This window comes from Cricetulus griseus, chromosome 3, assembly GCF_003668045.3.
Source record: "Cricetulus griseus strain 17A/GY chromosome 3, alternate assembly CriGri-PICRH-1.0, whole genome shotgun sequence".
Lineage (NCBI taxonomy): Eukaryota > Metazoa > Chordata > Mammalia > Rodentia > Cricetidae > Cricetulus > Cricetulus griseus.
The window spans coordinates 132,828,825-132,845,277 of NC_048596.1; the positions used below are offsets into that span (position 1 = coordinate 132,828,825).

The following is a 16,453-nucleotide window of genomic DNA, read 5'->3' on the forward strand; positions in this document are numbered from 1 at the left end:
GAAGGTGCTCGCTGGTATAGGCACCGTCTGGGTGCCTGGCCGGAACCTGTGCGTCGCGGAATCTTTGGCTCTGAGCTTCAGGTTGCAGAGGGTGCCTGTTTATCAGAAGGCTTCCGGCTGTCTCTTAGCCTTCGCGTGGTGCCACAGTTCACAGCTATGGCACCTCGCGTGACCCGTCGACAGACCCTGGAACGTTGTCTGAAGGAAGTCAATAAAGCCACCAACCGACCCGAGTGTTTCCTCACGTAAGTGCAGCTCCAAGCCTGAGAGGCCGGCCCGCCTCGCATGGATGCCGGGCGGGCCGGCGTTCGGCAACTTATGAAAGACAGGAAAGGGAGTACAGGTCGCTTAACCCCAATTTCAGACAGATTTTGCTCTCTCGGCCTGTCAAAATTTCATCAGTGAACGCAGTACAGTGCAGATCTCTTAGTTGTATGCTATTGAAATAAAACAAAGCTCTGTTATTAGCGTCCAGAGAGACTATGACACATGCTGTCTTATTCCGTGCTGATTGCACTTTCTGGATATGTGTCTTCAAAATACCCACCGCCTGCCAGTCATTAAGCTGTTCTGAAAGTACGTACTTGTTGCTTGTCAGTGCACTTTCACGTCTGAGTTTGAAAATTAGGGCAGACTCCCAACTTTCTTCCTAGCACTTCAGTTAAAGTCTAGAAAAGTATTACTCAGATTTATATTGCAGATCCATACTCTTAACATTACATCTTCACTGTGTCCAAAATAAAGTATCCTCTCCCCTCAATACTCTTCTCCTTTTTAGTCATTTACCCATTTCCACTACCTAAGTTACGTTTACTGCCTCAATAAATGGCAAATTCTATCATTTCATTTATTCATAGTCAGCTAGTCTACTTACTTGGTGTCATCATTTTTCTCTGTCTTGTATTTCCTCTATCTGATCCATTAGCATCCTATGAATCCTATCTAAATTATATTTAGACTTTGATTCCTATTTGCCATACTCACTGTTGTGACTCCAATATAAACCTCTGTCATCCTTTGGGAAGCTGTTCAAGCCTTCTCACAAATCTACCTTTATTATTAATTCTCTTTCCAAATTGTAGTTCATCATTTCATCCTTCTGCTTGCAGCTTTCGGTGTTTTACTATATTTAATTGACAAGTTCTTATCTCTGAACCCTGCATGGTTTGGGTCTTGGTTCCCTAGCATCTGTAACCTCAGGTTTATACTCTGCTTCCTTCATCGCACTATAACTGTCTGGGTCTTGCTGTTCTTCACATAGCCTGAACTCATTTCTGAAACCACAGTACATGTTTCCAAATGTTTATTAGGTAGTCTCTTTTACTTATAGATCTCAATCTGTAGATCTCATTTCAGATGTCTTATCGTTAGAGAAACTTTCCCAAACCTACAGCCAAATGGCAATCACTTGCCAAATGAGTAATAAAATGTGTATATAGTGAGCCTGGTCTACAGAGTGCCAGGTGTGGCTCCAAAGCTACACAGAGAAACCCTGTCTCAAAAAAAAAAAAAAGTGTATATAATGTAGCAGGTTTGGAAATTTGTTTTGATTTTGGAGACAGGCTATCTCTGTAACTTTGGCTGTCCTGGAACTCAATCTGTAGACCAGACTGGCCTCAAACTCAGACTCACCTGCCTCTACCTCACTAGTGCTAGGATTAAAGGTGTATGCCACCACCGCCCTGCTTCAGGTTTGAGAATTTGAGGCTGACTTAGTAGGTATGTTCAGGCAAGTAGATGAGTAGTGATTGTCCAGCCTACAATGTATACAGTAAAGTCAGATTCTTCTGGCTCATCAGCAAGATACTTTACTTAAAATTGATGCTTCATTTATACTTTATTTTGCAAATAAGGTATGCTTTTGATTTTTTCTTTTATTTCAGAATGCTTGATATTATTGGGTATAATTCATTTCACTTAATCTCCTTTCCCAATAGGATTCAAAATGGACTAGCATCAAACTTCACTTCTTTAACCAAAGTTCTTTATGATTTTAATAAAATATTAGAGAATGGCCGAATCTCTGGAAGTCCTTTACAGAAACTTGAGATAAACAATTTTGATGATGAGCAGATTTGGCAACAGCTAGAATTGCAAAATGAACCAGTCTTACAATACTTCCAGAATGCAGTTAGTGAAACCATTGAGGATGAAGATCTCAGCCTTCTCCCAGAAAGTGAAGATCAGGAGTGTGAAGAGGATGCCTCGGAGGTGGAGCAGGAGGTAGAGAGCCAGGAGAAACTGGAGACTGATGCAGAGGAGGAACAGCTGTCAGATGTGGCTGCTGATGCTCCTAAAGTGGGGCAGAGAGACCGAAGTTCAACCAAACCTGATCCAAGGAAAAGCCCCGTCTTCAGTGATGAGGATTCTGACCTTGACTTTGATATTAGCAAACTGGAACAGCAGACCAAGATGCAAACCAAACCACCTGGAAAACCAAGAGAAAAGTCTGTAGTGGATGATAAATTCTTCAAACTATCTGAAATGGAGAGCTTTCTAGAGAAGGTAGAAAAAGAAGAAGAAAAAAGACCCGATGATGAAGAGGAGGAGGAGGAGATTGACTTTTTTGAAGACATTGATTCAGATGAAGATGAGGGAGGGCTGTTTGGACGTCAGAAGATTAAGGTAAGATTTTAGGAAAAGAAACTTTCAAATTAAATGTCATGTTTTCCTAAGGAGAGATTTAATGTGCCTCAAAATTCATTGGAGCAAAATACAGTATTAAAAAAAAAATTGAAGAAATTCATTAAATTTAAACGCTGAGCCCGTGGTGCAGGAGTGTCAATATTGTAAGTGGGAGACTGAGGAAGAATATGTGTTCAAAAGCAGCCTGAGCTAAGTGATGAGACCCTGCCTCAAAAAACACTCCTCCCTTACATCGCCTCCCCCAAATAAATATAAAAATGGAGCAAACGGCTGAGAGAGGCTTATTAAGATGATCTATTTGGAGGGTGGGTTTTTTTTTTTTTTAATAATGGCAATTAGGAGTTTTGAGATATGGAGTAGTGTACTCTTATGTGTTATTAGTAGGTATATACTTTCAATTTGCTGTGCTTCAGTTGTCCTTATGGTTTTAAGGTAGATATCTAGTTGCTAGTTTCCCTAATAGCTATTTTTGGTTGGGGTAGTATTAAAGTTAGCAATTTGTATGTGTGTATAGTATGCAAGAGTGTTTTTATACAATTTTCTATCTTTAAACATTTGAAAAATCTTCTTTATTTTAGTCAAGCAAAAGTTCCAGGAATCTGAAATACAAAGATTTCTTCAATCCAGTTGAAAGTGATGATGACATCGCTAGTGTCGTTTATGATGACTTAGGTTCTAACAAAGAGGAAGAATTTGCTGAGGAAGCAGAAGAAAGCATTTCTGAAATGTGAGCTTTTGAAATTTGAAATTTCATTTCAAATCCTTCTTCATTTTGTAGGCAGGAGTGGTCCAGTCATAGATGTAAAATATATACTCAGTTGTCAAATACATAACAGAAGTTACACTCTAAATCTAGTAGAAGGTCTCTGAATTTCAAGGGACATTGTGATTATTTAAAGAAGAAAATTTGCACCAACAGTAGCAGTCGGCCTTTTATATTATAAATAAGGACCTTGTAATTGGGTTTTGAGCCGATAAAACATTGTTTTGGGGTTCTGAGGTTTTTGGATTGTGGTTTTTTTTTTGTTGTTGTTGTTGCTTGGTTTTGGTCTTTTTGTTTTGTTGTCATCGTCAGTTGTTTTTTGAGACAGGGTTTCCCTGTAGCCCTGGCTGTCCTGGAACTTGCTATGTAGACCAGGCTGGCCTAGAGACCCAACTGCCTCTGCCTCCCTAGTGCTGGGATTAAAGGTATACTTCACTACTGCCCAACACATTGTTTTTAAGAAGTTTTTTTTTTTTTTTTTTTTTAAGTTTATTTTAGGTGTATGGGGTTTTGGTTTGTATGTATGTCTGCTCACCAAGTGTATGTTTGGTAAGAAGAGGATGTCAGATCCTCTGGGACTGGAGATACTGAGTCATCAAACACTTGTGAGCCACATGTGGGTGCTGGGAATTGAGCGCAGATCCTCTAGAAAAGCAGCCAGTGTTCTTAGCCATCTTTCCAGCTCCTAATGTTTAAGTAAGAATTTTGTATCATAGGTTGATAATGTATCCAATATTAGTTCTTTCAATTCTATTTCCACATAGCAAGCATTTCACCAGAAGATCTCTTACTCAGCCAGGAGTAATGGTGCTGTCTTAGATCAGAGACAGCACTTGGGAGGCAGAGGCAGAGACAGGCAGATGTGTGCATTTTAGGCTAGCCTAGTCTACTAAGGGAGCTCAAAGACAGTCAGGGCTATATAGAAATAGACCCTGTCTCAAGACAAACAAAAAACAAAGACAAGAATCTCTTCCTTTTGGGCCAGTGAATTGATGACCCAGTAGATAAAAGCTCTTGCCATGCAAGCCTAAGTTTGATCCCCTAAATCCACAAAAGTTTTTCTCTGACCTCCACTTGCATGTTATGGTACACATATCACCCACACATGCCATGCATACAAAATAATAATAAATAAACTAAAATTTTAAAAAGAATCCCTTTCGTTCCTTGTATACTTGGCAACCTTGGAAGTTCTAAATATTGAATGACATTAAGTATTAAAAAGTACTTTACAATTGGGATATTTATCTTTGTATTGCTAGTGACTTGTCTTTAATAACCATCTTGGTATTATAGGGATGAAGATAACGACCTGGAAGAAAGTGAGGGTGGCGAGCAACTTAAAGAAGGCTCGAAAAGAGTAACCTTCGCTTTGCCAGAGGATGAGGCTGAAGACACGAGTCCCTTAGCTGTAAAGCAAGAATCTGATGAAGTTAAATCCTCTTTTGAAAAGAGACAGGAGAAGGTAGTTATATATTCAACATGGTGGAAACTCTCTAACTAACCCAGTCTTTTAAAAGCAAAGGTCTTGCTCCCTAAAGACTATGTATACTAAGCTAGTTATTGTGTGCTCCTGTAAATCCAGTGCTTGGGAGGCTGAGGTAGGAAGATTGTGTTGAGTTCAAAGACACCCTGTGCTACATAGTGAGCGTCAAACCTTCCTGGGTTATGTGGCCTGTTCGGTATGCTTCTGCTTAGTCATCCTGTGACCCTCTTTTAAATGTTTTAACTGCTGGGGGAGGTATGTCTCTTAAATGAATGCCAGATAGATGATATGCAACTTAATTTTAGTGACTTTAGTTTGGCTTTTGTCCTTTGGTTCTGTCACTTACTCATCTTAAAATTATATCACACAGAAATAAGAACAAGTAGAAAATGAAATATCAAGACTACCTAAAGAATTATTTCTCAAAAGCAATTGTAATTAAGTTCTGGATTGTTACCGTGTTCCTAGAAGAGATATAAAGTTAAATAACTTTATAATGAGTTACGACCCTAATGTCTTCCCACCTCACTCTTCTCTCTGACTCCCAAAAATATGTGGTTTCCCCGAGGAACTATACAAACATTCAAGAAGTAAATAATGTAATGTTTAGTTGATACCCACATATAAAAAGTAAAGTAGAATGTATAAACAGGACTAACTGTATCTGATCCAGCACATAAATATCCACATTATCTTCGGCCACATTCTTGGTTGTGATGCATGAATCCAAAATAATGTGAGAGCAATGCCAGGAGTCAGATGGGCCTCACTCAACGTTTTCATTCAATATAAAGCATAGTTCTCAGTTCCAGGGATGTCAGGGAGATTTAACCTTATCTTATTCTTTTTTTTTTATTCAGTGAACTACAGATAACATCAGGTCCAACCAAAGCTACCATCATGGTTATTGGCCAGATTCTAGAAACATCTCTTTAATAAGAGTAAGACAAACTGTCCACTGTTACCATCCCCACTGTAACCTACCATCTATTTTAGACTTGTTGGTGTGGCAACAAAAGCAAAAGCCAAGGAAGGCAAAAGTGAAAGTGTTGTTACTTACAAAGGATCCTGGACAGACCTTACAAGTGAACAGAAAGATGAGTGGGAAAACGGGAGGACTCCATAATATAAAACTGGCCTCATGTCTGCTAATGTCTCTAAAATTGTCTGTTACAAGGTAGAGATGAGAAATTCAGGTGTGGAGTCAAGAGTCAGGCTCCATCAAAGCAAATGAATATTCCTGACAGAATTTACTTAAAGATGTTGTAAAAATTAATCGTGCTTGTGGCTTATGCAGATTTTTATCATTTTAATAGAACAGAGCCCCCAAAGAACCAGTGCTTCTGGGGAGCTTAGTACATTAGTAAGCATAACATATCAAAATAACTCATGTCTTATTTCCTAGATGAATGAGAAAATTGCATCTTTGGAAAAAGAATTGTTGGAGAAAAAGCCTTGGCAGCTTCAAGGGGAAGTGACAGCACAGAAGCGGCCAGAAAACAGCCTGCTGGAAGAGACACTCCACTTTGACCATGCTGTCAGAATGGGTATGGTACCTGCTGAGCTTCTGCAGCATGTCTACCCTTGTGCTTTTTCTGTAGTTCCATTTCAGAAAGATTTTAAATAATGTTTACTTTCTCCCTGTCTTTTGTTTTAAAAATTTGCAACCATACAGAAAAGTATCATGGTATGCTATTTAACTGAATTCACCAGTTGGTAACAGTTTGCTATCTTTGCCTTAGGTCTCCAGTGTTTACCCCTCCCCCATCATTAAGAACAAATTGTCAGGGGCTGGGGAGATGGCTCATTTGGTAAAGTACTTGCTCTGCAAACATGTAGACCCAAGTTGGGATCCCCAGCACCCACACAAAAAGATCCTGTAATCTTAGCACTGAGGAGGCAGAGATGGGAGAATGGCTGGAGATTGCTGACCAGCTAGTTTGCAATTGATGTCTGAAGGTTCAGATAGAGATCCTGCCTCTGGGGTAGAAATGTTGTCATTTACCATATCCTTTCAAGATTACAGATATAGCTCAGTTGATGGAATTCTTGAATTCCTGGATATGACCCCTTGTATTGCAAAAACCAGGCATGGTGGCCTGTTTTTAGCACTTGAGAGCTTCAGAAGAATCTGAAGTTCAGAGTCATCTTTGGGTTACTTAGCAAGTTTTCGGCCAGCCTGGACTGTCAGTCCCCCCCACACACACACCTGTCTCAATACACAAGGGGCTGGGTGGGAGGAAGTGAGTGAGTTCTGTTTTTCTCTTTTATGGAAATAAAATGTAAACACATTTGAACTTCTTTTCTTTTCTTTTTTCCCTTTAACAGATTATGTTCTACATAGCTGTGACTATCTTGAAACTCACTCTGTAGACCAGGCTGGCCTTTAACTCAAGAGATCTGCCTGCCTCTACACCTAAAGGCATATGCCATCACACCCAGCTTTGAACTTAATGGATACAAAAAAGAACTCGATCGGGTAGCCAGGGTTTACAGTTTAATTGTTAACAATTCAATGAACTGTGTCAGGGTGCAGGCCTATAAACAGAACACTATAAGAAATTCTCTACTGTCTGATTTATTTAGAAGGTGTATGGTTGGCCTAAGAATGTGTACTTTTAGTAAGTTCCCAGGTGCTGTTTTGGAGAATCCCTGGTCTGATGTGCGTTTTTCTAACGAACACGTTATGTTTCTCTTAGCACCTGTAATCACAGAGGAAACCACCCTCCATCTAGAGGATATCATTAAACAGAGGATACGAGATCAGGTCAGTAAGAATGGAGTGGATTTCAATTTAATTCTCCCTGCAATATTTAGAAACAGTGCTTTCTTAATTTTTATTTGATCCTCTTGACTCTAAAGAGACAAGACGCAGGTCTTTTTCCTTCACAGTAGGGCATAGCTCTTCGCTCATTCCCACGAAAGTAATGTGCCTGATGGGAATGGTGGCCAGAGCCATTGCCTGTATTGTCTGTTCTGGATCTTTTGATGGGCGTCTGGCTTGCTGTGGTCATGCCCATGACCCTTTCTCCGTCTAGGCACAGTATCTGCTGTAGTAAATCAAGGTGGATCTTTTTAGATGTTAATGGTCCAGCACAGAATTTGGGGAGTTGATCTGGCTTTGTAAGCGTAGAATAAAAACAGGCATTATATGACAAGTATGTGACACTTGTCCTACTAGAGTCTTCCTTAATGAGTCTAACATGGAGGAGCAAGAGCAGGCGGGCGCTACATGAGAATATCTCAAAATTTGGAATGGAGTACAAAAAATAGGTTAATTTAATCACATAGTAAGGTGGGCTGAAGAAGTGACTCTAAAATAAACTAAATGTAAGGGCTAGTGGTGTGGCTCTGGTAGAACTCTTGCTTGGCATTTGTGAGGCTCTGGTTCAATTCCTAGCAAATTGAATTATAAGGAAATTTGTTATAAGGAAATCAATGTTGGTAACTAAGGGAAAGACTGATTTTAAAATAAAGACAGAAGGAATATTTGGGCTAATGTCCTCTCTTTAATATTTGGGACTTGGCTGGGGCAAAATTCTCCCCCCCTTTTTTTTTTAAAGATTTTATTTATTATGTATATAACATTCTGCTTCCATGTTTATCTGCACACCAGAAGAGGGCACTAGATCTCATAATGGATGGTTGTGAGCCACCATGTGGTTGCTGGGAATTGAACTCAGGACCTCTGGAAGAGCAGTCAGTGCTCTTAACCTCTGAGCCATCTCTCCAACCCCAACCCCCCCACCCCACTCCACCCTCCCACCCCCGTTTTTTTGTTTGTTTGTTTGTTTGTTTTTTGAGACAGGGTCTCACTGTGTGTCCCTGGCTGGCCTGGAATACTGTGCAGACCAGACTTGTTTAGAACTCACAGATCTACCTACTTCTGCCTCTCAAGTTCTGGGATCAAGGTGTGGGCTGTCTTAAATTATTATCATTGAGACAGGGTTTCATGTGCCCATAGATGATGGTCCCAGAACTCACTAAATAGACTGAGATGACCTTGAACTTCTGATCATCCTGCTTTAGCCTTTCAAGTGCTGGTATGTCAGGCAGGGACTACCATGCCCTGTTTATGTTGGGTTGAGGATTGAATCCAAGGCTTTATGCACATAAGATAAGCATTCTACCACCTGAGCTGTATCCCCAGCCCCAGACAATCACTTTTGAAATTGAACATTATACTTCTTACAAAGCTATAATTCTTACAGAGCATAGAAATAAATGTTGAATTCTATTAATATATTTGCCTTTCAGGCTTGGGATGATGTAGAACGAAAAGAAAAGCCCAAAGAGGATGCGTATGAATATAAGAAGCGCCTGACATTAGATCATGAGAAGAGTAAGCTGAGCCTTGCTGAGATTTATGAGCAGGAGTATATCAAACTCAACCAGGTAAGGTGACCTCCAAGGCAAGGCTGTGACTGCTAAAGAAATAGAAGAGGACCAGACCTTCAGTCTGTCCTGATCTAATCTAGCTCTCAGATACCTGTGTAACAGCACATGCCGGGAATAGAGGGCTCATAATGTTCCGCCTGAATGCAAGGGAGGAGTTGGGGTTTGCTCTTCAAAGAGCATTGGTGATCTTAATTTGTATAATCAGCTATTGACTTTCTGGCAGTTATTATAAGGTATTGTAATTCTAAAATCCCATTTCTTTGATATTTGAAGTAATTGATCTATTTTATATCTTTATGATATTATCTTGATCTGTAGGCTTTTTTATTTCTTGGCATTAGGTTTATTGGGATGAGAGCTAATGACATATGTCATGTTACCTGGGCCATAGGCACAGAGATCCAGTAACTTCTTACTCCTGTGTCTCATCCTGTCCCTGTGCGGCCCCCCCCCCCGCCCCCCCGCCTCTGTCTGAATTATGAAGAACAAAAACAAGCAAACAAAAGACCATCTTAGCCTTTCCTATTTGGGGCCAGAGGAAGAACAAATATAAAATTACCAGACTATAGAACTAAATGGCTGTCATTTCCATATCAGTGTGATTAATCTGAATAAATCTTGAACAAATTACATTCATATAACATTAAAAAAAAAAACATTTTTGACACAGTTTTTCAGACATGATGGTGCACTCCTGAAATCCTAGAACTTAGAGGACTTATTAGAAGGATAATCATATTTTGAGTTGGTTCTGTGCTACATAGTGAGACTGTCTTGAAAAACCAAAATAAGTAAATGAATAATTCAGAAGCACCTACTGTAGTTTTTGTTTGTAGTTCCCCAAATCCTTGCTCACCAATCTATTTCTTATTCCTCCCCATCCCTGCTGTGTTACCCCCTAGTTCTGTGAATTTGCCCGTATAAATGAAGTCACACACTTTGTGACTTTCATTTAGCATTATGTCTTTATGTTGGCAGCATATATCATTACTGTATTTCTGTTTTATTGCTGGATACTATCCCATTTATGTATGTGCCACAGTTTCTTGATTTGTACTTCAGTTGATGAGCATGCAGACTGTTCCTACCTTCTGGATATAGTAAATCCTTCTCTCTCTCTCTCTCTCTCTCTCTCTGTGTGTGTGTGTGTGTGTGTGTGTGTGTGTGTGTGTGTGTGTTCATCTACTTTAGTTTCCCTGAGTTTATATCTAGGAGGGAAATGCTAACACTTTAACCTTCTGTGAACTGCTAAGCTTGATACCATTGGGGCTACATTATTTTACTTGCTACCACTAATTCTTATTGTTCAAATTTCTTCATCCTCAATAATATTTGTTAGTTTTCCTTAAATTTAGTGATCCTACTGTGAGTAGCTTAACTCTTGGAGGAAAATACCCAAGGAATTAGACTGTTCTAAATGTCAGAGGTAATGAGTAATAAAACATGTACCCCTTATGGTCTTTGTTAGGCATTGGCACCATTATGGTGCTGACACCTGTAATTTTTGCTTTTGGAACATTCTTCTTCTCTCTTTCCATTTTAAAACAAAGTAATACTATGTAACCCAAGCTGGTCTTGAACTGGTAGTACTCATGCCTTAGCCTCCTGAGTGTTGGGAATTATGGTAGCACCATCATCCCTGGCTAGGGATTTTTATGTTTTTGCTTTTGTTTAAGACAAGATCTCACTATGTAGCCCTGTCTGACCCTAAACTTCAAAGAGATCTGCCTGCCTTGTCTCGAAAGTGCTGGAATTAAAGGAGTGCCACCACAGTGGGCTGGAATGTTGCTGTATAGTTAAAGTTGTGGTTCTGAGAAACTAGGGCACCCTTGTTGACTGAATGTTCTAACTGTGGTACGCTGTTCAAAATACTTCTCTTGATACTGACCTTACTCACTTAGCAAAAAACCGAAGAAGAAGAAAATCCAGAGCATGTAGAAATTGAGAAGATGATGGATTCTCTCTTCCTACAATTGGATGCCCTATCAAACTTCCACTTCATCCCCAAACCGGTATGTGAATGAACAGTTCAGTGGAAAAACTGCATCTGTGAAGTTAATAGCTCTGAGCTCTAGGGAGTCTGGCTTTTCAGTTGGGTATCAGGACACGCTCCTGTAAGTTACAAAGGGCTTCTATAATGGAGGGTCACATTGTTCCTGGGTTAATTCTTCCTTCTGTACTGCTTCCCCCAGTTCTCCAGCAGGCCCCTCCCTGGTCACTTTCAGTTCTGAGCTTCAGTGATTCCTCCCCTCCTGACCCTCTCAGTTGTGTTTAATTGTGTGATGGTATCTGTCCCTCACAGTGATTGATGGCTGCTGCAAGTCATTAAGTGCCTTGCTTGCATCATTTTCACTGCCCAAAACACGAAGGTGTTTTTAACTGTTTCCATTTTGCAGATAAGCAAATTGAAGCTTGGAATGTGGGAGCGGCGGAACTAATACTGGGCCCATGTGCTCTGTGCTTCTTATTGTGTTCTGTGCCGTCCAGACTTCTCAGTCCCCTTTCCAGTCCTGAGTCTTTTCCTGGGCAGGCTGAGGATCTCCTGACCCCTTGAAACTCCATCTACTTACAGCCATCTGTGGTTCCATGAAACAGGCTTGAACCACGTGTTGGTGTTGCTCACATGTTGCCCTTTGGTGTCTCTTGTGGAGGTGTTTAAGTGTAATGAACTAAAGACTGCCCTAGCTATCAGAAGCATGCAGAGGCCGAAGGAAAACAGCAAGTGTCTTTTTTACTGCTCTCTTCCTTATCTTTTGAGACCAGGTCTCTTCATTTAATCTGAAGGTCACTGTTTCAAATAGACTGACTGATTAGTCAGTGAGCTCCAGATTCTGCTGTCTCCACTTCACCAGCGCTGGGCTTAATAGGCATGTGCAGATATGCCCATATTTTTTTTAATATATGGAGACTGGTGATTTGAATTCATATCCTCTCACTTTTATAGCAAGCATCTAGCCCACTGAACTATTTCCTCCACCTGTTTTGCCTTGCTTCAAAAGATTTTGTGGTTTTGCATTTTACTCTTTAGGAATGCCAATGGCTGTTACAGGTTCCTCTAATATTTCTTTTCATATCTGGATCTGTATTTCACAGACCATCTCTGCAGATGTGAACTGTTTACCAGTTGCCATGTTGTATTGTGTTTTGAGATTGCTTCTCTGTTTCTCTTTGATTTTGAGGGAGCACAGTATTTTTCATGAATATCTGAACAGTGGCCCAATTGGAAGAGATTTTTTGTTGTTGTTATTGTTTCTTTTTTTTTCACATTCCACATTTTCTTCTTGCTTAGAGTCTGGGATCCTGTCCTGTTTCTTGTGTGTTTTTGCTCTTATTACATTTCCTTGGAACATTGTCCTCTGGGTGTGGCTTAGATGTTGTCATCTTGAAATGACAATTGCTATGATTACCTATATAGCCCCTCACAATATTGAGCCATTAACTTTTCCCTCATATGCATTATTTTAGTTTTTATAAACAATACCATTTCATGCTAATACATAAAGATAGGTTTCTAGTAGCTTGAATTGTTTATCAAGCAATCTATATTTTTCTCATAAGCATTTTTTTCATATATTTCTTCAGAATACTTAGATTTTTCTATAACAAAGTCAAGCTGATAACAAATCAATATATTTTATTAAGTAGATGGGATTGTTTGAGAATGTCCACATTGGTGATACAGAGTAGTAGTTGACTATGGCAGAAGTATTGTATAGATCTGTAGATGTAAATACTATTGGAATGGTTTGATGCTGCCAGTGGTCATGATTGTCATTCCAGTTAGTACTGTAATGTTTTACTTTTGTTTGGCTTTGTGTTTTATTTTCAGTGTGTGATTTTTTTTAAAGAACAATTTATTATTCTTCTCCCATATATAGAATACATTCCGATACAATACATTCCCACCACAGTTTTCTCTCCCTTCAGTCCTCCCAGTTCGTACCCCACTTCCCCTCTGCCAGGATCCACCCCCTCTTCCATCTCCCCCAGAAAAGAGCAGGACTCCCAGGGATATCAGCCAAACTAGCACAATAAGATGCAGTAAGAGTAGCTACAAACCCTTACATCAAGGTTTGACAAGGCAACCCAGAAGGAAGAGGGTCCTAAGAGCAGGTGAAAGTCAGAGACACCCCTTTCACTGTCAGTAGTCCTGTTCCCCCCAACAACCATAGCATATATGCAGAGGAATTCAACTCCATAAAGAACTTCTTGGACGATCTTGGCTCCATTTCCTTTCCCCCACTAAATGCCTCATTTTTTTTTTCTAGCCTGTTCCTGAAATTAAAGTGGTATCGAATCTACCAGCCATAACCATGGAGGAAGTAGCCCCAGTGAGTGTCAGTGATGCAGCCCTCCTGGCCCCAGAGGAAATCAAGGTAAGAAGCCAGTGTAGAAATGTTTAGTAACTGCAGGGAAGTTCATTGCAGCCAGATCTGCATTTATTTAATGTGACTTTCCTTGAGCTTTAGTTTTTATTCCAGTGTATCTCAGTAATTTCTATGTATATCCCACCCCCCACCCCATACCTCTGTAGCTGAGTTGTATATCCATGGATTCAACCACCTGCACATTGAAAATATTCAGTAAAGTAAACTGAATCTATATTGAACATAGTACAGACTTTACAACAGCTATTTGTGTGTAGCGTTTTGATTGTCCAAGGGCTTCATGTAATCCATGCACAATTAGAAATATATGGTAGCATGAATGTAGGTCACATAAATAGTTTATTTTACATATAAGATTTGAGCATGTGGGAACTTGGGGTAGAATTCATAGAATTGGTCCTCTATGAATATGGGTGCCTGCATAGTGAGAGGAATAATTACTTATACAGTACTTAGAAACTAATCTTGTATATTTAGGCATCAGTGAAAGTTGCAGATATGAGGATTATTATAGATGTTTTAAAGTGCCTGTTTCCGTCTTGTGAAAATCCAGTATATTTTAGTAGTAGTCACCTCCATGCTGATTTTGTCCATAGCAATCTTAAAGGACAGTGTAAGCTTACCAGCATTGAAGTCTAGAATCCAGTAAACCATTTGGACACTGGATATAACATCGGTTATACCAGGTGCGGACATTCTCTGACCTTTGAACATGGAAATTCTTGCCTTACAGAAAGTATCTTCTGGCAGGCTCATGTCTTCTCTGTTAGAGTAGCATCCGGGTTTCTTTTTCAGTCTCACCTGCTTTGTTATATGTACAGGCGGCACTTCTGTCAGAAGCTCTGCCGTCTTGTGCCAGTGATAACCTGGTATGATGAGCTGACAGCTCAGGAGAAGTGAAGATACCAGTCTTCACTGGGGACAGGATTCCCTGCTTCCTCTCTTTATTGATCTCTAGGACTTCCCTCATCCAAATCCAGGGGCTACCATTCACAGCTTAGAGCCAAGGCTGAACCAGACATGTCCTGTGACCATGTTGGAGAACACGAGTTGGCTAGTACTGTCAGCTTGAGGACCTAGCTCTCTGTGTTTCCTTTGTGAGTTCATTTGGGGATGATCTCTTACTCCGAGTCAGTTCTGGCAAAGGGCAAAGGTAGGCTTTAGAGTTACCAGAGGTCTCTGGAACCAAATAACTTGTTCTGCATTCTCATAGTGCCACAGACATCCAGCCACTGGCCACTCACCTTCTCATCCATTCCTCAGCAGATGGAATAACCAGTATGATGGTTGTTTAAGGTTTTTATTAATTTGGAGGGTTTTTTGTTTTTTCTTTTATAGGAGAAAAATAAAGCTGGAGATATAAAAACAGCTGCTGAGAAAACAGCTACAGACAAGAAACGGGAACGGAGGAAAAAGAAATATCAGAAGCATTTGAAAATAAAGGAGAAGGAGAAGCGTAGAAAATTGCTTGAAAAGAAGAACCCAGATCAGCCTGGGAAGTCCAGCAGAGCAGCAGCTACAGAGAAGCTGAAACAGTTGACTAAAACAGGCAAAGTGTCCTTGCTAAAGGTGAGTGGGGAGAGGCGCCTGGCAGAGACTTCATGGCATGTGTGTGCTGTTTCTCAACTCAGGTTTCAGAGTTGCCTCTGGGTTCAGGAGCACACTGCTCAGCGGTGGCCTTGGCACCCTTCAGGCTTTCTGTAGTCCTTTATAATGACAGGCCTGGCAGCAAGTTTTCTCCTCTCTTTTCCCTAAAGTACAAGGGTACTGTAGTAATGGAATGTATTTGTTAAGGTTGCTGATTGAGTTTTTGTAGTGGCTTTTCATGTTTGTGCATTTGTTCATTCTTGTGATCATAATGTACTGTTATACTTTGAGTCTTCTTACATAAGCATGTTTTGTAACATCTCTGTGTTTTGTTTTAACTGCAGGATGAACGAAAAGACAAGCCCTTAAAGTCATCTCAGGCATTCTTTTCTAAATTGCAAGATCAAGTAAAAATGCAGATCAATGAGGCAAAACAACCAGGAAAGATAAAGAAGAAAAAACAGGACATTTCTGTTCATAAATTAAAGCTGTAATATATTTGAATTTAATGTACAAATCTGTAAGTTTCTGTCCTACTGTTTTATATTAAAATTCTTGAGACCAATCTAAGTAAAGTAAATTCTTAGTTTACTTCCTGTTGCTTTGATAAAGACTATGACCAAAGTAAATTGTGGAGGAAAGGCCTTACAGTCAGTCTGTCACTGAGGGAACTCAGGGCAGGAACATGAAGGCAGGAACTGGAGCAAAGACAGTGGAGAAACATTGTGTACTGGCTTGTTCTCTGTGCCTTTTCCAGCTTGCTGCTTATACAGCCCAGAACCACCTACTCAGGGGTTGCACCATCCATAGTTGGCTGGGTCCTCCATCAATCATTAATCCAGGAAGTGTCCCACACACTTCCCTACAGCCCAGTCTTGTTTTGTTTTACCCCAGATGACCCTGGCTTGTGTTAAGTTGACAAAAAATAAATATGTAAATAGCCAGCAGAGACCCACCTTTGCTTGTTGGGAACTATGTGAGACTTCACAGTGCTGTGGCAGACTGAATTTAGAAGTCTCCCTGGGACACACCCACAATCAGAGCCACTCAGGAGAAGGAGGCTGGAGGATCAGAAATTCAAGATTTTCCTTTGCTAAAAAGTGAGTTGGAGGCCAGGTTAGACCACGTTAACACCCCAAATAACAAAAACCAGATAGAAAGCCTGTTTGATTTCTCTGGGTGTGA

The 16,453-nt window shown here is 40.2% G+C and overlaps 1 protein-coding gene across 1 annotated transcript; it reads left to right on the forward strand.

Annotated features, from left to right (window-relative positions):
- Nucleotides 1–87: 87 nt before the first annotated feature.
- On the forward strand, nt 88–15,843 carry Mphosph10 (M-phase phosphoprotein 10). The gene is made up of 11 exons (XM_027408077.2): nt 88–245; nt 1,938–2,625; nt 3,225–3,373; nt 4,706–4,874; nt 6,301–6,442; nt 7,595–7,662; nt 9,153–9,290; nt 11,195–11,305; nt 13,562–13,669; nt 15,020–15,250; nt 15,613–15,843. The coding sequence occupies exons 1-11, from the start codon at nt 157–159 to the stop codon at nt 15,760–15,762; spliced, it is 2,043 nt and encodes a 680-aa protein (XP_027263878.1). The 5' UTR covers nt 88–156; the 3' UTR covers nt 15,763–15,843.
- The last annotated feature ends 610 nt before the right edge of the window (nt 15,844–16,453 follow it).

Coding starts and splice junctions, on each gene's coding strand:
- Mphosph10 (XM_027408077.2), top strand. CDS start 157: ATGGCACCTCGCGTGACCCGTCGACAGACCCTGGAACGTTGTCTGAAG. Junction 7,663..9,152: donor AACAGAGGATACGAGATCAG/GTCAGTAAGAAT, acceptor TTTGCCTTTCAG/GCTTGGGATGATGTAGAACG. Junction 15,251..15,612: donor GCAAAGTGTCCTTGCTAAAG/GTGAGTGGGGAG, acceptor TTTTAACTGCAG/GATGAACGAAAAGACAAGCC.